A 23,865-nucleotide genomic window follows, 5' to 3' on the forward strand; every position below is an offset into this window, starting at 1 on the left:
ATTTAAGATACTAATAATGGGTTGAGAGCCTTTTAAAGTGGACTATATATATTTTGTAAATAAAATTTGTGTAGGTCGGGTAAATACCAAAATATGGACATTTTTCATAATAAGATTTCAAATAGTGTATAGGATTGAAAAAATTTCTTTTCTTTTTCTCCTTCAGCCAGTGCCGGCCCAAGGGTAAGGCTGCTAAAGCAGCTGCTTTGGGCCTCATAATTTTTGGAGCTCCAAATTTTTCTAATAGGTTATATATTAATTTATTTTTAGAAGAATATTTAGTGCTTTAAATGAGAAAATATTTTCTAATAGGTTATATATTAATTTATTTTTAGAAGAATATTTAGTGCTTTAAATGAGAAAATATAAATTTTCATAGTAAAAGAGTAAGATTAAATTGTTGATCATAAATTGAGAAAAAAAGTCTTTTGGGGAATCATTCTCTAGACCATAAATTGAGAAATGATTCGATTATTAATTCATAACTCAAAAAAGGTTAAAACTTTAATGCATTCCCACAACATGTATATCTCAAGAGAAATTAAATGGATTAGATAAAATTATTAATAACTTTGCATATGAAAAACTAGAAATACATAATTTAAATAAAATTATATATGATTTTTTCTTTTATATAAAAAAAGGGTCTCTCATTGAATTTTTGTTTTAGGTCTCCATATTTATTGAGTCGCCCCTGCCTTAAGCAATCATCTTATTAACTTCTATATAAATCTCTCTTGATTATGTCGCTCTATTTGAACTCATATTAGACCAATATTATACATAGTGAAAAGAACTAATTGAAATTATATTTTCTACTAGGACCTCAATTAATGACTAAAACATAATCAAAACTAAAAAACATTACAAGTTCACGTATCATCTTATAACAGTACTAAATAAAATAGTAGCATATGATTAGTTGAATCAACCCAGATCCTATTTCTTGCGAAGAAACAACTTCAAATAAATATCAAATTCATTCTCTTTCCTCATTCATTTCATGAGATCCAAATTTAAATCAGATCGGAACAATGACTCCAAGTATAATATTTTATAGGGAGTAACCATATTATGTTTAAGCCTTAAATTTCCAATGACGCCTCATATTTCTGTCCACATAAGTGATCATAAGGCAGAGCAATAATATCAATTCACCAACAACAAAAAATATGGCAATTATTTTTCATGGGAAAAATAATAACGCCAATTCACAGTCTTAATAATGACCTACAATGATAAAGAAGAAAATGTGAAAACTAGCACATGGATGAGTAGTGAGGTTTACTCTAATGGTAGAGTACCTCCACCACTAAGCTAAGCGGTAGATTATCGATTAAACACTACAAATACATGATATATTGATATTCTTCTTTAATATAACTATTTGAGTTCGGCGTTATTGGCTCCACAAAGGCTTAATTTAGGCGTTAGTTATTTTGGACTCAAATATCCTATTAATGATTAAATTATCAATTTGGTTTCATCCGAATCCTTATGTCAATATTTTGACAAAAATATGTAGAAAACTGGAGCATAGGTTTTAAACTTTAAAAAAAATAAAGGGTGCGATGTTTGTCAGCAATACAACTTGATCTTTTTGTTAAATTTCATGAGTTTCAATCAGTCAAATGCATCATTCAATATGAATCTATTTTTTTGTAATGGAGAAAGAAGAAATAGAGAACATCTGGTTCTGAAAAAAAAACTGTAGCAAATGATGACATCTCAGCAATTTGCAAGTTGTTCACTCTTAATGCTTGTTTGCACAATTCTTGACTTGTTTTAATTTGGCCCGATTACTATCGTTACTAACAAGAACATGTCAATAATCAACAAACACAATTTAACACACAATAGAAAGGATAATACTAGCATTTAGTAGGGCACAAACTAACATTTTAATGGGATTGAACATGAAATATATTCACTTTATAATCCCATTTAAATTTTATATTCTAGATAATTAGATTTAGTGAAAATTTGAGAGATACTACAACTTATTTAGAATAATATGGCAATTATATCAATTTTCCCCCCTTTAGATATGAATTTGAAGCTGCCGACCACTACAAGTAGTACTAATATTTTATACATCTTGTCCAAATATAACAACCATAAAAAACCTATCTCACAATTTTCATATATTTCAACTAGCATTGACCAAAATATGTGATACAAGCTAATCTCAATATGCTAGTTCAAATTACACTTTAATCCTTTTAGTGTTCAAATTTCACTGGACTGACTACTGAGACGAAAGGGACAATAAGCTTTATATTGTACTTTATACCAATACTTTATATTTAAGTCCACTTTAACTTCAAATAGATTCATCTCAAAAGGAGGAGTATGAAATTGAGTTTAGGAAGATCTAGCTAGTATCAGGCTTCTCACTAGAAACTAGAGAGAGAAAAACCTATCAATCAATCAAACATTCAAACAACTCATTGCAAGACCCACTACAAAAGCCAACGAATGGAAGAAGGCACATTAACCAACGAAGAAGACCTGCTTTCACGCAGCACGCATCAACCAAAAACAAACTTTTTCTCCCATGGATTTTGATTGCACAATTTTAGCAACCTTAATTTACAAGAGGAAAAACACAACCCATCAAACCGCCCAAACTTCATATACGTTACAATAGCAGACAAAATCAGACTATATGAGCCCCGGAAACAATCCTTAATCATCATACTATTGGGAAAACGTATGGGCTACAACCTACTACGCACAAAAATTCGGTTTTCATCCCATGACCTCTACCAAAGAGCCATAAATAACGGACCTTGATTTATTTGCTCACGGTAGCTTAGTGTCTGAAAATGTACACCGAAATTCAATCCCAACGCAAATCACATTAATTTCTTCACAATATGGGTACGCCTCCAGGAATTACCCACTGAGTACTACAACCTCGAAATATTGAAAAAAAAATGACCAAATGATTGGAGACGTTTTAAAAATTGATTGCTGCACCACGAACACGACAAGGGGACGTTATGCACGCTTGTGTATTCTGGCACCTCTAGAATTAGTAGAGTAGTACACTACGAAGACACAAATTAAATGTGCACGAAATGTGGATGCCTGGGACATAACCTATATCAATGTCAGAACAAGAATCCAATATCTACAAAGACGGAGGACAACTCTACATCTGACACGGCCAACAAACAGTGGAAGATGATATCATACGCACCCAAAAGGTACACCACTACAACTCATTATGCACAAAAATTAGAAAAAAAAACTATTGAAAAGGGTAAAAATGAAACGGAAAAAAAAGAAGAAAAAGAATAAAAAAAGGAATGAAAAAATCAAAGAAAACTTCATATCGAAAAAAAGGAAGAGAAATTAAAAGAAAGAGAAATAGGAAAAGAAAAAACAAAAATAACAAATAGAAAGAAGATTTTGACCCCTACGACCCCCCATTCAGACATTTACCTTGGAGACCAAGGAACAAACAAAGTATTTTACCTTCACCACCTCTGAAGGGTCAACTCGATATACCTAACAAAACCAATTCATTATACTAAGTCAACTGGATTTAGAAAATAAACTACCAAAACAAAAAAAATTGCAAACCTAACACTCTATCACCGCCAGCTACGACATCACCAACCATACATCACCAAGAACAAAAAATTCATCCGTTCATATTTTCGGCTTCAAAAACTAACTGCCTACCAACTGTACTACAAACAAAAAACCCCTTTATAACAAATGATACTCTCGCGCCCACAAAATCACTAACAACAACATCCCAAAATATGCACAACAAAGGGGCACACACAGGATCTCAAAGACATGAGCAGATTACCAAATCGGGGGAAACCAATAAAATAAACAATAACGACAATACAATGAACACTACTCCTAAGAAGCCTACCATGCATGAAATCATTTTCCATTATGAAACCTAATGATGGCATGGTATAATCACGCGTTTTAGTCGCTTATTGCACTCGAATTCACTGCACTTTACTTATGTTGAGCTTTAATTAGTAGTGCTTTGCACTTATTATGTATTTTATGCCGTGTAGGAGTGATTCTGGGTTATTTAGATATTGCGGAGAAAATTCGAGCCACTTGGAGCATTGAAGTCTGAGTAGAAGCCCAAGAGATTAAATCGGAATCGCGTTCGGGGGTTGAAGACCGAGTCCGGATATCAAAAATTGGAGAAACGAACTACTCTGAGAAAAATGCACAGTCGCGCCGTATGGGGAGCCGCATGGGGCGGCGTGGCAATGCAAAATCTGCCCAGAATCTATTTTGCAAATCGTTCTGGAATTTCTCACAAGCGCACCGCATGGGGAGGCACAACATGCGGCGTGGTAGTACAAATTTCTTAGAGTATCGTCCTATTTCCGCTAAAAAGGGTATTTTCGTCTGTGGTTTATTGGGGGATGGCTTAAATACACGGAAAAACGCTATTTTCGGGAGACTTTTGACACAATTTCGACCTAAGGAGGCTAAGGAGGAGTTGGAAGAACACAAGCACAATGATTTCATCATTCCTTCCTCACTCAAGTTCTGAGTTTGGATTGAATTTATATTTTCTTATACATTAGTTACATTTGTGAAGAACTTCTCTATGTCTATGGAGTAGATCCAACCGAGTTTTGATAGATTTGGTGTATTGATGATTATTTGGGGATTATCACTCTATTTTTATTAATTTGAATCGTTTTTGGAAGATTTAATTATTGCGTTTATATTCACTTGTTCTTGCAATCGAAAGAGGCATAACTTGTGATATCTTTGCATTGTATTGTGGGTTGAGTTCGTAGATTCTTCTAAGTAATCGAAAGAGGATAGTTGAATCATTGATTAAACTTAGTTATGAGAATAATCGAGAGAGGTTCTCCTAAAGACTAATTCATTATGCATTCTTGCATATCTTCACATATCTTAAATTGGTTCATATTGAGAGGTTGAGACTTAATCGAGAGAGGAGTTTTTACTAAACAATTGTACTAATAATTAAGTGAATTTGAGAGACTCACTTGAACATTAGAAGTAATTATCTAGAGTTAAATCCCAGACAATTATCTTGCAACCATCTTATCAAAACACAATTTTCTCCCATTGACATCTTTCTTTGCTTAGGCCCTACTTCGATTGTCATTGGTCAATTAGCTCTAGATTCTTAATTAATTTTAGTATTAACCACATAAATCTAAACTGTTGATCCTCCTAGATAGAAATAAAGCTAGAAACTACGATAATACTATTTAAATCCAATTCATGTAGATACGATATTATACTATACTATCTTTGACTAACGAGTACAATTTAAGTGTGTATTTTGTGCTCGTCACCCACTCCCTCCCTACTACCCACCCTACCACTGCCACTGCCAAATCCTATCAAACACCCCATCACTCATCATCTCTCAACTCACTCTCACAAAATAAAACCCCAAATAAAGACCATCCGGTCACCCCATACTCTTCCCTACCACACTCTCTTTCATAGACCAAATCCTCATTCTCTCACTCACTAAAAATGTATCGCCATTATAACCACCGCACCAACCACCACAACCATCGATGCTACCACCACCCCCGACACAACAGAGACAATAACTAACACTTCCCACGTCAACACAGCCCACCCAAACAACCAACTACTTTGTCCAAACTATAGTAGTCCCATTACCAGTTCGCATGGCAGTACCACAACAACCCATAATGCTACCAGTCATACAGCACCCACCACCAACTCCATGGCTAGATGCAATGGGGCTTTACCATCATGCCCAGTTCTTCTTGGAGAACACACATGACCTTATCGAGCAGATACAGGACTGGGGGCTCAATATGAAAATATGCATGGAAATAATGCATAACCTAGAAATAAGGTAAACCCCCGAACACAGCCTTGCAACAACCATCACATGTGCAGGGATACTACCATCCACCGCAGGTGAAGGAGGCCCAACAGGTACAAGAGATACAATAAGTTCATACACCCTAACCAAACAACTGTTTCTCTCATCATCGAAAATAAAGGATATAGCTATGCCGAAAAATCTGGACATAGAGCCGGAGGCATTACCAACGGAGCCATTGTCCCCTTTGAATTTGGAGGCCGATATAATCATCCTAATGAACCCAGAAGTGCAGGCACCAAGTATCCTAGATCAAATTATGCAACACATCACACTGAGGGAATCACTGTCGACCATACTCTATGAAAACGGAGAAAAATGATACTTCATCACAGCTCCAAAAAATATACTTCGAATAGTAGTGAACATCCGCACTTATCCCTTCTCGACCATCTACATATATGTATCACTGATTCTGCCAACACTGACGGAAGAAGACTTACCATTGCCAGTGAACAATAGAGCCGACCATCCATTGGTTGCGCACATGCACTGGCCGGGGATGGGAGCTCACGTATAACTAATGAACCCAAAATGAAGATCCTCCTTTGGAACTGTAGGGGATGCAACAACCAAGAATTCTGGCGCAACTTAAAAGACATTGTCGACTGGAACAATCCATCAATCATCTACCTCACTGAAACGCGCATGACGAGCCACTACGAGCTCATAAAATTTACTGGTTTTAATTACTTGTTTGAAATTAGCGCAAATGGTTACTCAGGTTGAGTCCTACTAATGTGGAAGCATGCAGAGTCGAAAATGGATCCAGTAGCAGTTACTGACCAAGAGATCCATGCAAACATCCAGGCCAGTAGAAATTCAAAACCTTGGCCACTTTCTTTAGTTTGTGACAGTGCTTTATTAGTAAACAGAAAAATTCTATAGAATAATCTGCAAATAGTTGCTAAAAATAAAACACACTCGTGGCAATAATGTGGATACTTTAGTGAAGTCACAACCGTCTCCGAAAAAATTGGAGGTAGGCCCATAAACAGTAATAAAAGTACTGTTTTTTTTAAATTGTCTTGATGCTATTGATATGATTGACTTGGGTTTTATGGGTCCACGCTTTACATAGACAAATAAAAGAGGGAAAACAACAACAAATCTTGGAAAGATTGGACAGATTTCTTGGAAACTCAGACTGGGTGGAAATGTTCCCGGATACAATTGTCACACACATGTCACGTACACATTCAGACCACTATCCACTATTGCTAAGTCTGCCAAAAAATATTAGTAAATCATCACACTTTTTTTACTTTGAAACAATGTGGCTTAGTCACCCACTTTTGCCAAACATAGTTAAGAAATATTGGAATAATAATAAAAATTACACAACTGCCATTTCCTTATTCATAGAACAGGTGGAATAATGGAATAGTTGTACATTTGGGAATATATTCTTTTTTAAAAAAAAAGAGAACTCTTCTTGCCCGAATTCTGAGGCTCCAAAACATGCGCCCACAAATTAAAACCCAATTTTACTATAACCTAGAAAATAATCTTATTCATGATTATAACTTAATCCTTCAAAATGAACAAGATTTTTAGAAATTAAAATCAAGAGTTTAGTGGATAAATGACGGGAATGCCAACACAAAATTCTTCCATATATCTGTTGTCCAGAGGAACAGAAAAAATAGTATACTAGGGCTTGATGACACATTTGGTAATTGGACTTTTGACCCCTAGGGAATACATGATATTATTATTAAACACTTTTCAAATATCTACACAATTGAACTAGATTCATGTTTATATACCATAGCACCTAACCCAAGCCTACTCAGCATACTACCATATCAGGATAAAGAAGTTTTTGTTAGACCTCTTTCAGTCACTGAAATGAATAACGCTATAAAAAAATTTAAACCACTTAAGGCACCAGGTTCGGAAGGCATCCACCCAATTTTTTTCCAGAAATACTGGTCCGGCACAAACTCAGCTATCATAGATACGCGTACACAAGCCTTAACTACCTTAATAATACCAGTTAAAATAAACAGGACCTACGCAACTCTTATTCCTAAAATCAAATACCCACAAAATAGTTTTAATATAGGCCCATCAGCCTTTGTAACACAATCTATAATACTATAACAAAAATTATTGTAAATCGTATTCGCCTATTCCTCAATAAAATTATTAGTCCTAATCAATGCAGCTTTATTCTAGAAAGGAGAGCAATTAATAATGCCATAATTGTCCAAGAAGAAATCCACTATTTCAGAAATTGTACTAGGAGGACTCGGAAGATGATGCTCAAAATTGATCTTGAAAAGACTTTTGACCGACTTCAATGGTCATTTGTCAGGAGCTCCTTGCACGCACTAAATTTTTTACAAGACTTAATAACGCTTATCATGAATTGCATATCTACCACAATAATTTCAATCATTGCAAATGGCAAACCTACAGAATTCTTCGAACCATCAAGAGGCATCCGACAAGGAGACCCACTATCTCTGTACCTATTCATCATCTGTATGCAATTCCTAACACGTTGCATTGATCATGAAATAGATATTTTTAACTGAAAATCCATTAAAATAAGCCAGAATATCCCCGTCATATCCCAACTTCTATTCGCGAATGATCTTATACTCTTCTCCGAGTCAGACAATACAAGTGCAACTTCTATCATAAACATATTCAACTTCATTTCCCATCAATCCGGCTAACGAAGAAATTTTTCCAAATCCAAAATAATTTTTTCCTCAAACGTACTAATTACAAACCAAACATCACTGGCTACCACACTAAACATTAAGATAAAAAATAATATGAAAAAATACCTGAGATTTTCGATTACCAACTTACAACCAAAAAGCTCTGATTATCAATTCATACTTGACATGATGAATACTATACTAAAATGATGGAAAGCAAAACTCTTAACCTTATATGGGAGATTAACCCTTATACAATCAACTTTGCCAGCCATACCCACCCATTCCATGCAAATGAACCTTCTTCCAGTAAAGACTAGAAACAATATTGATCGCATCCAGAGAAACTTCCTATGGGGTTCTATCAGGGACCTCATAAAAATTCATCATCTTAACTGGGAAAAGGTAACATCTCCTAAGCAAGAAAGAGGTTTTGGGCTGTACAAAGCAAAAGAAAAAAATATTACACTCCTATCAAGCCTACTATGGAGATACCTCTCCAATTTTGAATCTCTATGGGCTAAAGTGATAAAGGGTAAATATCTTAACAATCAAAGAATGATTCCTATGATTTACAAAACAAATGACTACTATATCTGGAAAAGCACTGCTAAACTTACTCCTCCCTCCCCAAATGTATCATTTAGAATGTTGAAAACGGGAGCCGGATAATCGTTTGGGATGATAGATGGGTTATTGGCAAACACACCCTAAGGTAATTAATCAAGGAGCCGTTAGGTAAAGAAGATATTAATAAAAAAAATTAATTACGTCATTACTAATAAAAATTGGAACCTAAAAGCTCTTCCATACGACCTCTCAAATACGATCTCTGACCTTGTAACACAAACACACATTCCGTTCTCTGAAAACATAAACGATTCATTCTTTTGGAAAGAAACGGAAGATGGAAACTTCACAACAAAATCTGCCTACAGTCTTTTCGTGAGGCTCACAAAGGCAACCCAAACTCATGAACCTTTTCACCATTATGGAAAGCATCATGCCACAACAAACTCAAAATATTTCTATGGCTATTAGTTCATCGACGTCTCCCCATTGCAGTTGTCCTAAGCTAAAGAAAAATAATCGAATTTAACACCTACAAACATTGTGGGACAGAAGAAAATACAAATCACTTATTCTTTCATTGCCCTATGAACATTACAACATGGGGAGAGTTAAACATCACCACTCCAACCTCAAACCAACTAGATTGGATAAAAGATACTTGTACCTTACTATGAGCATCCTTCTACCCAATAACACATTAATCCCAATGGTTGTTATAACACCAATTATCCTTTGACATATTTGGCTCAACCGTAATCACAACTATTTCAACAACTGCTCAACCAAAATAGACAGCCTAAAAATAATTACGCACGCAATGGAATACATTTGCCTAACAACCTATTACTTAAAAAATATCTTAATCACAAAAATCCCAATAAAATGGATACCCCCACTACAAATACATCAAAAAAATTAATATAGATGGTGCACATAAAAAAAAAAACTCTAACATTGGAGGAGCAGGTGGAATCATCAGAGATTCCGATGGAAACTAGATTGATGGATTCTCCTGTAACATAACGATCTCATCACCCATCCAAGGAGAAATTCTTGCCCTACTAAAGGGATTAGAAATTACTTTCACAAAAAATCAAATACCAATTATAGTGGAAACAGATTGCGAGATATTACTCTACCTATTACATGACAAACTTCACAACAAAGCTAATGCTAATTTTTTTCATGATTACGGGTTCCTCTCGACGCACTAGCCAGCCGAATGTTAGGCATGTCTACCGTGAAGGAAACTAAGGGGCGCACACACTGGCGCAGTTTGGGAGCAACTGTAACTCGCATGCTAACGCTTAGTGTGAAGACCAGTTCTTGAGCACCTTTATTTGCTTTCTCTACTTTTCGCAAAGACTTTCTATGGACTGCTTCGTTAAAATTAATCAAGGACTGTAATAACTCTCGTTAATTTCCTGTATAATAATAATATCTCGTCTTTAAGCAAAAAAAAAATAAAATCCACTTTAAGCCTCTCGAAGTAAAGAGCCAAAGAGAGGTTATTAGCTTGGATAACACTAAACCTGTAAAATAAGTCGTTGGGTCTCTTGAAAAAGAAAAAAAGAGATGACTTAAATGTCTACTTCGAGATTTTCTTTGGATATATATTTATTTGCAATAAACATAAGTTAAACATAGAACTTAATTATTTATCCATAAAACTTTAATTAATCATTTTGTTCATATGTCTACGGGCTTCCAAGTACTAATAGAATATAGAATTTTCTGAATAAACTCTTTTTTATTTGAATTGGTTAGACCTCACATCTTAACCTCTTCTTTTTAATGACGAAACTACCTATGATACTTCTCTTGTATATATAGTGCTAATATTTCTTAAATTCCTTAATTTCACGTTGATGATAAAAGTTTCATCAACTTAAATTACATAAAATAACAAATCTTAAAATTACATTCTTAACATTTTTTTCTTTCAAAAGAAAACAAAATAACCAAATTTCTTTTTAGCTAGAAACTAGAAATCAAGTGAAGATTCCTAGTTAAATGAGCAGTTAAGCTCTTAGCCACTAGACTCACCACGTTCACTAAATAGGTATGAATACATGTCACCTTGATATAAAGACGAGTACTCTGTCGATGATAGAAAAAGTAATAATGAAACCTGAATCTAAGAGCCGTTCGGACATAAGAAAATTTTCAATTTTTTTTGAAATTTTTTCATTTTTTTCCAAAATTAGTTTGGCCATAATTTTTTAAATTTTCACTTGAAAATAGATTTTGAAATTTTTTGAAAATTTAAAAAACTTCAAAAAGCTGTTTTTCAAAAATTTTACTCACAAAACTTCAAAAACAACCCAAAATTATATTCATGTCCAAACACAACTCTAATTTTCAAATATCATTTTCACTTGTAAACAAATTTCATTTTTTTCCGGACTTTTACAATTCTTATGTCCAAATGCCCACTAAAGAATTGGTGGGTTTTTGGCGAATTGGTTCAGTTTAATTCAATTGATCGGTCTTTTTTAAAATTATTTTTACCTCTCATGTTTGAGTTTTCTTGAAAAAGAAAATTGTGAATTGAGATGGAAAAGAAAAAGGAGAATGAGTCATAAGTGAAGCTTGACGGAGGACATAAATCAAAAGATTTAGAAATGAAAGAATTTTTTTGTGATTGTTTTGCCATTTACGGATTTAACGAAAATGGCATTGACTGGAATCCTAGAAGCAAGATACTGTAATTTATATGTTCCATGACAAGAGTGGGTTGCTCTAGTGGTGAGCACCCTCCATTTTAACCAAGAGGTTGTGAGTTCGAGTCACCCCAAGAACAAGGTGAGAGTTCTTGAAGGGAGAAAGCCGAAGGTCTATCGGAAACAATCTCTCCACCCCAGAGTAGAGGTAAAGTTTGCGTACAAACTACCCTCCCCAGATCCATTAGTGATATTATACTAGGTTGTTATTATTGTTCTTCTATGTCACGCTTTAAATTTAAACTTTCAATTATCCTTAAGTTAATGTTATGCTTTTTAGCTATAAACATATCATTGTATGTGTACAACTCTAAGACATACTAAAGGAAAAACTACCTTCCCAGAGTAGAGGTAAGGTTTGCATACAAACTACTCTTCTTAGACCCACTAATAAAATTATACTGAGTTGTTATTGTTGTTCTTATATGTCACGCTTTTAAATTTAAACTTTCAATTATCCTTAAGTTAATGTTATGCTTTTTAGCTATAAACATATCATTGTATGTGTACGACCCTAAGACATACTAAAGGAAAAAAATTGGCAGAATTATATCCCAAAGTAAAAAGTGATTTTTTCCCCTCAAATTGAGATGTTTGATCAATTTTTTTTAGGGAGGGTGCTTTTGGAAAGAAGCAGAAGAAAAACAGAAAAAAGTAGCTTCCCCTAAAAGTAGAAACAATTTTGACTTATTTTGCTTACCAAAAATAACTTTAGAAAAATATAGTATATACCAAAATAACCTTACTTATTTTAACCCTAATATTTAGAATTAGAGATTATATTATTGAGAACGCTCCTACTGTATAAATATGTTGAATGATTTTTATATCTTTAAATCATTTTGAAAGAATTAAAGTGCTTTTCAATTTTATTTTCATATTTTACTTAAATAAAATAATTTTTTAAAAATTATTATCCTTAATAGTAAATAATTGAGATTATTTATTTATTTATATAATATCAAAGATTCAGTAAATTTCTTTATGTCTTTATTCGTAATTTGATGGAGTACTTAAAAGCTCTTTTCAAAAAGTTTGACCAAATACAAATTAATGCTCAAAAGTATTTTTCATATTGATTAGTCAAACATAAATTGTTTATTTCCAAAAGTACTCCTTTAAAAAACACTTTTGAAAAAATCACTTCTCAAAATAAGTTAATTTTTTCAGTTTGATCAAACAAGCTATTAGATTGACTAGTCTTAGAGTACGCGCGTTGCGCGTGTATTTTATATCAATAAATACAAATTTTATAAAACTTACATACATATTATTTACAAAGGTGTCATAATTATTAAATGAAAATTAAAAAAATTTAAATCCCTAAAAAATGATGAACATTAATCATATTTATCTAACTCAATAAAAGAACATCTTTCCTCTACAAAATACCTTATTGTTTGAACTTTCGTCAAGGATAGATTTATCCTAATAAAGAGATTGATTCAACCATTATTATGATAAAGAGATTATACATACTAATAAACATCGTTACTTCCCTTAGGCCAATAAAGATGGGTATATCAGTTAGCTACGTAGCCCTAATTTGATATTTATTTGTAATTACATGCAATATCTATCAGCTGATAGATTTATCAGCATTATGAAAAAATATGAAACTCTACGACAACACCTTTGGAAAGTGTTTTATTAACATTTTTTTTTAGAAAAAGAATATTTTGAAATAGCTAATATTTTTAATATTATTCACCTTAAATCTTTAAAATTTTAGCTAATTTGAAAATAATTGTGAGCTTCTGAGTTTTGCTTTAAGTTTTCATATCTTGGTATCTTGAAGTGGAAGATTTCTAATGTCACCTTAATTATTGTTATATCAGGTGAAATAACAATTCCTTATATATTCTTGTGAAAATTAACTCAATCAACTTATATAAGTAATTTTTTGGGATTACATTCCTAAATATTATGAGTTCTTATATATTTCAAATAAGAAAAAAAACTAATAATAAAAATGTTAGTTAATTTTAATGTCCCAAATATTAAAAATATTAATTAAACATTAATTTTATCCAATGTAAAATTTATTTTATATGATAAAAATGTCGACTAATTTTGCGTTTAAGTTTCGTACTTTTATAATAGTTTGTATTGATTGAAGAAGACAAAATTAAGTGAAACATACTTTTTTAAATATATTTAATAGTTTTTAATTTATATTTACCACGTAATTACTATAAATCAATATGCTTTGTTGCAAATACTAAGTGGAGTAAAAAAATTATTCTAAAAAATTACTCATTGATGTTAAAAAACTATTTTGTTCATCATGATAAAGTACTGTCATTTTCGAATTGCCATATAAAAATTACTTCAAAAGAACGGCTACAAGTTTTATACTAATGATCCAAATAATTGACTTCTTAATTATTTATTTAAGGTAAAATTTCAATCGATTTTAAAATCCTACATTTTAGGTACCTAATTTAAATAAGTAAAGATTTAATAACCAAATTTTAATGAGTTTTTACTTTTTCAAGTCCTAAATATTAGGATAATCAAATGACTATTTTATACAATATGAATTATATTTTAAAGGGGTAGAAAAAATGAAGGTAGACTTTTAATATAGTAAAGATTAGGGATATGGAGTCCTTAGTTTCTGGAATAGATATTTCAATGCCACTCACATGTAAGTTAAACGAATTAATGAATCATTCAATTTTCTTCTTCCTTCCTTTTTCCTTCTTTTACGTAAATATAAAAATTCTTGTCTCAACCTAATTTAGGCACAGTCAAACAAATCTCTGACAGTGTGTAAACTAATACTAGTATAAAAATTAGTCAATTCCTTTTTTCAAATCAAAATTGGAACATCCGACGGTCATAAGTAGCACACGTGGAAATATCTCATCCATTGCCGAAAATTTTGCAGATTTGCCGCGCTGAGGTCATATATGCTCCAGGTTCGAAATTTGTCCTTTGTCCGAAACCCAAGGCTTGGAGAACCCGAACCTACACCAGTTTCCAAACAAAAACCCTATCTGTCAAGTCGATAAACAAAAGGCTCGGAATCTCCGAACCTAAAGTTCAAAATCCGAACCTCCACATCACCTTCATCTCTCGTCTCTGCTTAAACATGTAACTAAATCTCAGCTTCCCTTATTCACTGCTGCATTAAACTTTTCCCCACCCACGCCCTCAATATCACCCCACGCGGTGGCGAATCTATTGACCGCCTAACCGTCCGATCATTTGCCCCCAGAAAAATCTCCCACCGGTAAATTTATATATTCAAGTGTTTTTACCTATATATCCCGCCGGTATTTCTTTAATTGTTTTTGTGTTATTAGCATCATCAATTTTTATATTTTTATATCTCTGTAACTAGATTTGAACGTGTTTGGTGTGATTTTTAATTAGAGTATGAGTTTATCCTTTCTTCTTTTTTGTTACTCCTTTTCATCTCTGTAAACTAAGGTGTTCATGCATGTGTGTGTGTGTGTGTGTGTAAAGAAGGATTGTTTTTGAGCTGTGTAAGAAACGTGTCTCTTGATTGTTCTGTAGAAGTGTAAGAGTCGTGTGGATTTAAGCAAATTGAACCCTCCATTTGACTGTCCACTCTCTCTCCTCTCTCTCTCTCTCTCTCTCTCTCTCTCAAAACAATGATCTGTCCTTTTCTCTCTCTCCCTCTCTCTCTCTCTCTCAAAACAATGATCTGTCCTTCTCTCTCTCTCTCTCTCTCTCTCTCCATTTTGAGGTTGATTCACGAAATATTATAAACCATAAAAAATGATTTTTTTGAAGTTTTAAAACGTGATAATCTTACATGTATAATTCAGTATTCTGTTTCCATTATTGTTATTGGAATATCAATAAATTGAAAATTCTAAAATGGGCAGCGACTTAAATGCATACCCTACATGTTCACATGCAAAGGGTGATAGGTTAGCTTTAATTGCTAAGTTCATAGAAAGAAGCAACTCAATTTATCTTTTTTCCTTTTTTTTTGGTGGGTTTTATACGCTTCACAGGCGAAGCATCAGATGTCATAGTTGAAATCAAAAGTTCACTTTGGATTTGTAGTTGATTCTCAGTAGTGTTACGGTGATGTCAGTGGAAGAAAGGCCGTCATCTTCATCTTCAACGTCGTCAACGACGTCGTCGTGTATGGTGGTGGATCCGTTGTTGAGGGATCTGAGTGAGAAGAAACAGAATTTCCGGCGAAATGTAGTGTCCCTTGCAGCGGAGCTCAAGGAGGTTCGCAACCGTCTCGCTTCTCAAGAACAATCTTTTGTTCGTGAAACCATAACCAGACAGGTCAAATTGATTTAGTATGATTTATGGTTGAGTGAAATGATTTTTTACTTTTTTTTTTGGTCTTTTTTCCCCTATATGTGCAGTGGAGTTTAAGTGTGGGTCAGCCGATTCTTGGACTTTGTCTGATTATTGTGTGTTTTTTGTTTTCTTACAGGTAGCAGAGAGTAAAGCTAAGAAAATGGAAGAAGAGATAAGCAAATTGCAAAAGAATTTGGAGCAGAAAGAAGGGCAGCTTCAAGTTTCTTCTTTAAACACCGAGAAGGTAATAGTCATTAGTGTCACTGTACTTGAAAAATTATGCATCTTTTAGTGCAATTATTTCTTGCATATTTGGTTTGATGGTTTTGAATTTTAGATAAATTTAGTGGTTTTGGATCTGGGTGGAGTTGGGTTCCAAGATCTTGCGTGGGAGGCACCTGAGTTAATTTGGAAATACTGAAAAAACAGATACTTGAAAGGAATATGATGATGGATATCTTTTGAAGCTGCTTTTTGGTTGTTTTTGTTTGTCCTTTTGGGAAATTGAGGAATAGTATTGAGTAATTAATCTAACATTATTGTCTCTAGTATTATTTCTTTTATAAATGAAGTGGTCCAAGGACTTTGTCTGGGTCTTGGATGGTTCAAAAAATTTGTTTCTTTTAGCTGAGTTAGTGAGATAAAGAGGAATCTTGGACGACTTACCATTTAACAAATCAAACCACTTTTTGGCTACACATGTTAGTGGCTTTTAGATGGCCAGCACTGGGTTGTAAACATCACTTTCTTCCCTTTTGTTTGGCATTTAAAATTAAATGTACATCTTTTAGTTCTTTGAGTCCACTTGGGCTCCCAATCTCTGGTCATGCACGCCTTTTGTGTTACCAGCTTCTTGGAAAGGATATTTATATATAGCAAGTGTTGAAACTGTCTATTATGAGAGTTAAGTTCTCTTGGTATTATGTATTTTGATTCCTTTAGATGTTGAGGCCTATATCATTGCTTGAACTCTGAATACACTGGTAATTGAGAATCTTGAATCCTCAGATGTTAGAAAAGTGATTACTTGAATTTAACATAGTTACTGTACTGGCTGAATCAAATAAAGAGTGCTCAAATGAGAATCTTAAATAGCACTTTTTAGTATATTGAGTTCATTTCTTTTTCTCCCCCACAGTTTTTTGCCTGATGTATTTAGGGGTAACTTATGTGCACAACTTTATGTAGCATTGTCAATTATGTGTGTGATAAAGTTAAATGTATGTATGACTGCGACAACCTGATAGATATTTGTGGTTGATTCAAACTTTTGACACCATGTTGATGTGAAATTATTTGAATTGAAAAAAATGATGTGTAATTAAGGTAAACATATGATGATACATCCCATTAAGTGTATTAAACTGAAGTTAAAGGAAATTAGCGTGACTAACACATTGATACTTCTTTAAACTCCTAATATTTTTGACTTTTCAAGTGACATACTTCAAATGTAAAGAGTTATACAGTATTCCTAATTTATAAAATTCCTATTAAACCCTTGACTTACTAATTTGATACTTTTAAGATTGAATGAAAATTCAAATTGTGTGGATTGCATAAGGGGAATCTTCTGTAAAGAATATGTTCTCGTCTGGTTATATTTAAGATGCTAGCTAATTTTGTTCACTTGCTTTTGACTTTTCCCTTTATTGTTACAATAAGTGGGTTATTCTGAAATGTAGAGAGACATGCAGTTCTTTTGTCCTCAGTGCAAAGAAAGAAAATTACTGCACAGATGGAATAATATGCATAAATTATCAATTGAAGCAGTTGTATGGAATTACTTTATGGATCTGTTGCTTTTTAGCCTGATTGGGTTTAGCTTCTTTCACTTCTTTCATAATTTCTATTTTCTTTATTTTGGGGTGGTTGAAGTTGTGGTTATTGGAGGCTAGCTTGTTTTTTTTTTCTTCATTTCAATTTTGTAGAGCACACAGAATAATTCTCTTGTTTCTACTTAGCGTGAGTTCAAGCTGATACTGTTTACACAGTTCTCACGATCTAGCTTCCTCCAATTTTTGCTGCCCCATTCTATTTTTAGTTTATATTTCGTTACAGTTTGAGGAAGACCCGGTCAGTAATTTGCACAAGACACTGGTAGGTAGAACCTTTTAAACTTCAAAACTCAAATATGCACTGGTAATAAATCCACTTAAGAATAACATAATGCATAGTCTTTTTTCCTTGGATATTTGTAAGCACTTAATAATATAAGTTCTGAATGCGATCCAGTATCTCAAGCAGTTGGATGATCTTAGATCACAGCTTTCTGCTACTCAAGCAACTGCAGATGCAAGTGCTGCATCAGCTCAATCTGCACAGCTTCAGTGTTTGGCACTTTTGAAAGAGTTGGATGTGAAAAACAGTTCATTGAAGGAACATGAAGTTCGTGTAAATAAACTTGGTGAGCAATTAGATCTTTTGCAAAAGGATCTGCAAGCAAGGGAATCATCTCAAATGCAATTGAAAGATGAAGTCCTGAGAATTGAGCATGATATCATGCAAGCATTAGCGAAATCTGGAGCAAACAAAGATTGTGAATTGAGGAAGATTTTAGATGAGGTCTCACCAAAGAATATTGAGAAGATGAACAAGCTGTTGACGAGTAAAGATGAAGAAATTGCCAAACTCAGGGATGAAATCAGGATCATGTCTGCCCATTGGAAGCTAAAAACCAAAGAGTTGGAGTCTCAGGTTTGATACATGTTTTCCAGGCTCTCTAAATTCCATGACACTTTATGAGTGATTCTTTCTCATGAATTTCTACCTCTTTTCTGGACAGTTAGAAAAGCATCGTAGAGCTGATCAAGAGTTGAAAAAGAGGATTATGAAGTTGGAATTCTGTCTCCAAGAGGCGCGAACTCAAACTCGCAAGCTCCAAAGGGTAATTATACTCTTTACTGCTACATTGATGAAATTATATCTGATACCTTAAACCTATTTGTTTTAGTTCAAGAATTCTCAGTTTAATTTGTTTGTTTCTGACCAAGTTGTAAAATCATAACACATTGAAATACTACTGAAAGCGATGTCACACATAAATACAGATGGGGGAACGACGTGACAAAGCTATTAAGGAACTCAGAGACCAATTAGCAACTAAGCAAGTCGGAACTTCCAGCAATGATAAACAGAACTTCTGGGAATCCTCAGGGTTCAAGATTGTTGTTTCAATGTCCATGTTGGTGTTAGTCCTCTTTTCGAAGCGGTGATAATATTATGTGTATTTAACTTTGTAAAAAAGGAGATATGTAGCTAGTAGTCAACTTGGGGAGAGATTAGGAAGAGCTGTAGATCTGCAGTTTCATATGTAGGAATATTAATCGTAGGGTATCTTTTTGTACCTCACGCTATTACAGCTGAACACATCATGTTGATCCTCAATAATTAGATCAACGAAGTACTCGTCGACGTTATATAATCATATTCTCAAAGTGCATAATTGTACGCCAAATTTCACTACGCTAATTATTTTAGCGATCCCAATCAGCAGGGACCCGTCATATTATTTTCTTGTCTCCTATTATTATCTCTACTTGATATTTTTCAGGTGAGAAGTCCTTGTCTCTTATGTTAATTTCGAGAATTAGTCAAAAAATTGAATCTGCCTCCATTGTTATTGATCTATTGGAAAATGCTTTCTTGGTTACTTTAATTTATTAAATTATACTACTAGTACTTAATAGTAAAAGACAACATATTCTACTCTTTAATGAGTTTAGTTTTATATATCAAGAGTAAAGTTTGTTTCGTAGTTCATATCACTTGAAAGATAATTATAGGTAAAATATTCATAACAGTGAAATTAGTAAATTCAAAGTTAAAATTTATAAACTGATGTAGAAAACTTTGTACATTATCAATATAATAAAGTTAAATTTAAATCCTTCTTTAATCTTGCCGTAAGGGAGATTTATACGGCGTTAATGAAGCACGTAATTTGCGCTAGTGCATGCGGTTATTGATTAATCAATTTAAAGTGGCAATGATATGAATACACCACACCGAAAGAGAAATTGGCTATTAGTTTATTCTCCCTCTTAGCTACTGGGGCATCGCCACCTTGCTGTTCTTTTAGGGGTAATTAAAAAATAAATTATCCCATGATTAATTATCTTCGGATTAGTTATCCCACCTTAAAAAAAATACTATAATCCTGAAATAATTAATACCGGGATTATTATAGCACGATTTTATTCCAATCATGAGATAAACTTATATAAAATTTAATCCGGATTAATTATCCGTGCCCTTAGAAATCCAGCTCTCTTTTGATGTTGATAGCTGCATAATGCTTTACACATATGTCCCTGTTAGGCTGTAGTGCTGTACCCAGCTTACAACCCATGAAGGTATAAGTGAAAGAAAACTGCGTATAATGCCCAAGCTTTCAGGGCATAATTTCCTTACACCAAATGGACTAGTCGAGGTGCACGCAAACTGCAAAGACATCACCATTATTTAAACAAAAGGGCAAACATATAATTAACTGATTTTTATTGGGCTGCATTTTCCATTTTATTTAATTTGAAACAGAACGTATTTACTTCGCAAATTCCCTCTATTTATATATAAAAAGTAGTAATAGTAGTAAACTAATACAATGATCATATGAGATCTAGGACTAGTAATCTACTTCCTAAGCAATAATACAATGTAACAGTGAACATCTGACCTATTAAACTTATAAATTGATGGATGTAGATAATGGCTTCTAAAACCAATATATGAATTTTACATCTAAGTAGGTGGTATGCAGGATAATTAACTATACTAAAGCAGCGTATAGGTGTGTCATGTCTAAACCTTGTTGTACTCCTAACTGCTTCCATTTCCTCCTCCAGAACTGTACATAGCTAGAAACTGAAAATCTAGCTTCTTACTTGGTAACTGAACTTGTTCTTAATTTCCTCAAATCTCCAAGAGAAGCTTGCTAGTCACAACAAGAACGATGCAGCCAACTAAGGGTTGCAAACCATTTGACATGGACAATGAGGTGGTTGCAGTGGGAGGAATACTGTCGCTAATGCCTGGCATCGTTCCAAATCCAGAGTCGCCTCCATTCGGTACTGTTGGTGCTACAGAGCTGCAAAATGAAAACCATATGGATTACTCCCTCTATTCCATGTTATATGACACTTCCCATTTTACTTTATTCCAAAAAAGAGCAATGCTTTTTTATATTTGAAAACCTTTTAACTTAAACATGTTTTTATACTCATATAAACGTTATGGATGTTTAATTGTAGAGGTACTTTTGGTACGTGTCAAGTCTTTCTACCTTTCTTAAACTCCATTCCTAGCCAAAACCACAATATAAAATACAACAAACAGAGTATCTGCAGACTTATGGAGCAAATGAAAGTTCCCCTTACCCTGGTACTGCACCACCTGTTGACGAGGCTGTTGTTGGCGCTGGAGTTCCAGGCGTTGGTGTCGCAGACGATGATGTAGAAGACCCCGATGCAGGAAAAACACAAGAACCAGTGCCTATATTTCAGCATGTTAATGATCAGAAAAAAATAAGAAGATGCTGATTTATAACAGCAAGGCAGGATATATAATAAAGAATCCTTGTTTGCTTACTTGGGTTTGAGTTGGTTATCATGGCAGCACCCCCAAAATCACAGCTTGTTTGCCCTGGATTCTTTTGAAAATAGCTATTGAAGGCATATGATGCATGATTTTGTAGACTATTGGGATTATAACAACTTCCACCCTGCTGAATGGCTGAGCAATCTGCTCCCTTTCCACAAGCATAATCAAGCGCTGACTGAAGTGAAGTTTCCATCGCTCCATTCTTAGCGACACACCAGCTCTGCCCTGAAGTAGCAGGAGAGCTTGTGGTTGCAGGAGGCGTTACCGGGGTGGTAACAGGAACACCACCTACTGGGGTTGGATTCGCCGTTACAGGATTACTTACAGGTGCATTTGTGCTAGGGGTGGTAACTGGATTAGTTATTGGTACCGGTGGATTGGGGTTCGTGTCAGTTGGAGGGGTAGTAGAAGGAACTGCTGGAGGTGTATATCCAAGATTTGGAATTCCAGCATTAGGATTTGTGGATGGGACAGTAACAACTGCTGGAGCTGCATTATCAGGAGGCATATTAACTGGAGTTGTGACAGGATTTACTACAGGAGTTGTAGGAAATCCGGTTGTTGTTGGATCTATCATGTCACGTTTAAACGCTTTAATGGGCAACAATTCGAGCAGTCCTTTCGCGAAAAAATGGAATTTTTGTTCCTTTTCCCTTTCAAGTTCTTTCTGCTCAAAACTTTTAGCTGGCGATAATCCTGCAAAGAACATTTACAAGTCCTTTAACTTGCTGCAACTTGTTTGCCATATTTTAACTTTAGTTCAACTAATGTTTTGTAGCTCTTATAAACATCAGATCTCAACCAATGCAGCTCATATTCTAACTAGCCATGGTAAATTTAACATGCTTGATTTTACTGTAAACATCTTTTTTTCCTGGTGAAAATTGGTGATAAATCAAAGGGAATGACACTGACTTTCTCTAATAAGATAAATGTCTTGTCACTTTCAATATTGGTCAAATTTTTGTCTAGGCTTTGTTCCAATATACCTGATTTCACTCCCACCCCACTCCCACAATAAATCAGAAAAGAAGATGAAAAAAACAAAAATATTGCAAATAGGCACTAAATAAGTATGTGAGGCAGCTATTAACCATCAACCCCTCAGAGCAAATCTTCACAGTCGACAAAGGCAATGCTTTTTACCCTTAAAAAAAAAAAACTAATTTAAGAATGAGATAGAGCAAACTTGTCCAACTACAGAAATCCAATATATCAGCAGGTGGTGAAAATTACAGCAATTGTTATAGCATCAACCACAATATTTGCTCATAGGAAAAGGAAAAATAAAACTGACCTATAGTCTTGAATAAAGCAAGGAATACAAAAAATGGTGAATATACATTGAATAATCTTAAACATAGACAGAAAACACAGTAGTCATAGACTAGAAGAATCATCAGCAAAAACAAGAAACTTGGAATATTCAAAGAGAAACATAAAAAAAATGCTATAAATTCCAAATCAAGAAAGTACACTAACCAAAAATGCAGGTAAGAAGAATAGACAAGAAGAATAAGAAGATGAATTTGGAAGCTCCTCTAGTCATTATAATGGTGGACATTTTCTTGAATGTATGTGACTTGAGCAAGAGACCCCAATGGAACTATAAAAGGAATTATATAATGTTGGTCTTTAGAAAAACATGACAAAAGTTGTACTATATATTTAGCAAAGGGGAGAAAGGGAAAAAAGGTATGAGTAGATGATAAACAATGGTGGGGTAGAGAAGGAGAGAAAGTAAAAGAGAAACGAATATGTAACTTTCTAGACGTATAATATATATAGGAAAAAAAGGTGATTACTTTGTGATGAAGAAAATATTGAAAATTGTTTTTGCTTCTCTGATGTGGAAAAGCATAAATTATTTATGTTATTTCTGGTATTCTTTTAGCAGAAATTTCTGAAAGATTGAGTTCATAGTACTAAAATGTAACACTTGTCAAATTGCAGACAATACTACATGCATGTAGAAAGCAAAGTGTGGAAACCTTATCTTTGAAAGGGGCAAAGGATCATGCTGCTTGATTTTAGTGATCAATAAAGTGAACAAAAATCATGAGAAATTAAGATTTCAATTTTAATGGAGATTAAATTC

At 33.8% G+C, this 23,865-nt stretch overlaps 2 protein-coding genes and 1 long non-coding RNA gene across 4 annotated transcripts; 2 read left to right on the forward strand and 1 right to left on the reverse strand.

Annotated features, from left to right (window-relative positions):
* The first annotated feature begins 2,358 nt into the window (after positions 1-2,358).
* On the forward strand, positions 2,359-4,709 carry LOC138894960 (uncharacterized). Its single transcript, XR_011409155.1, has 2 exons — positions 2,359-3,212; positions 4,050-4,709. It is a non-coding gene; the product is annotated as an uncharacterized lncRNA (long non-coding RNA).
* Positions 4,710-14,953: 10,244 nt separating this feature from the next.
* On the forward strand, positions 14,954-19,603 carry LOC104090364 (nuclear envelope-associated protein 2-like). Of its 2 annotated transcripts, XM_009595428.3 has the most exons (6): positions 14,954-15,108; positions 15,863-16,148; positions 16,303-16,410; positions 18,402-18,863; positions 18,952-19,053; positions 19,217-19,603. In XM_009595428.3, exons 2-6 carry the CDS (start codon positions 15,939-15,941, stop codon positions 19,379-19,381), a joined length of 1,047 nt encoding a protein of 348 aa, XP_009593723.1. In that variant the 5' UTR covers positions 14,954-15,108; positions 15,863-15,938; the 3' UTR covers positions 19,382-19,603. The 2 variants fall into 2 exon arrangements, with proteins under 2 accessions (XP_009593723.1, XP_018624353.1); XM_018768837.3 differs by lacking the exon at positions 14,954-15,108 and having other exon boundaries at positions 15,450-16,148; positions 18,414-18,863.
* A 1,108-nt stretch (positions 19,604-20,711) lies between these two features.
* On the reverse strand, positions 20,712-23,515 carry LOC104090365 (glucan endo-1,3-beta-glucosidase 4-like). Its single transcript, XM_009595430.2, has 4 exons — positions 23,250-23,515; positions 21,756-22,463; positions 21,545-21,659; positions 20,712-21,255 (listed from the first exon to the last, which is right to left on the reverse strand). Exons 1-4 carry the CDS (start codon positions 23,329-23,331, stop codon positions 21,081-21,083), a joined length of 1,080 nt encoding a protein of 359 aa, XP_009593725.1. The 5' UTR covers positions 23,332-23,515; the 3' UTR covers positions 20,712-21,080.
* Positions 23,516-23,865: the final 350 nt, after the last annotated feature.

Source organism: Nicotiana tomentosiformis, chromosome 1 (genome assembly GCF_000390325.3).
Source record: "Nicotiana tomentosiformis chromosome 1, ASM39032v3, whole genome shotgun sequence".
In the NCBI taxonomy this organism is placed as follows: Eukaryota; Viridiplantae; Streptophyta; class Magnoliopsida; order Solanales; family Solanaceae; genus Nicotiana; species Nicotiana tomentosiformis.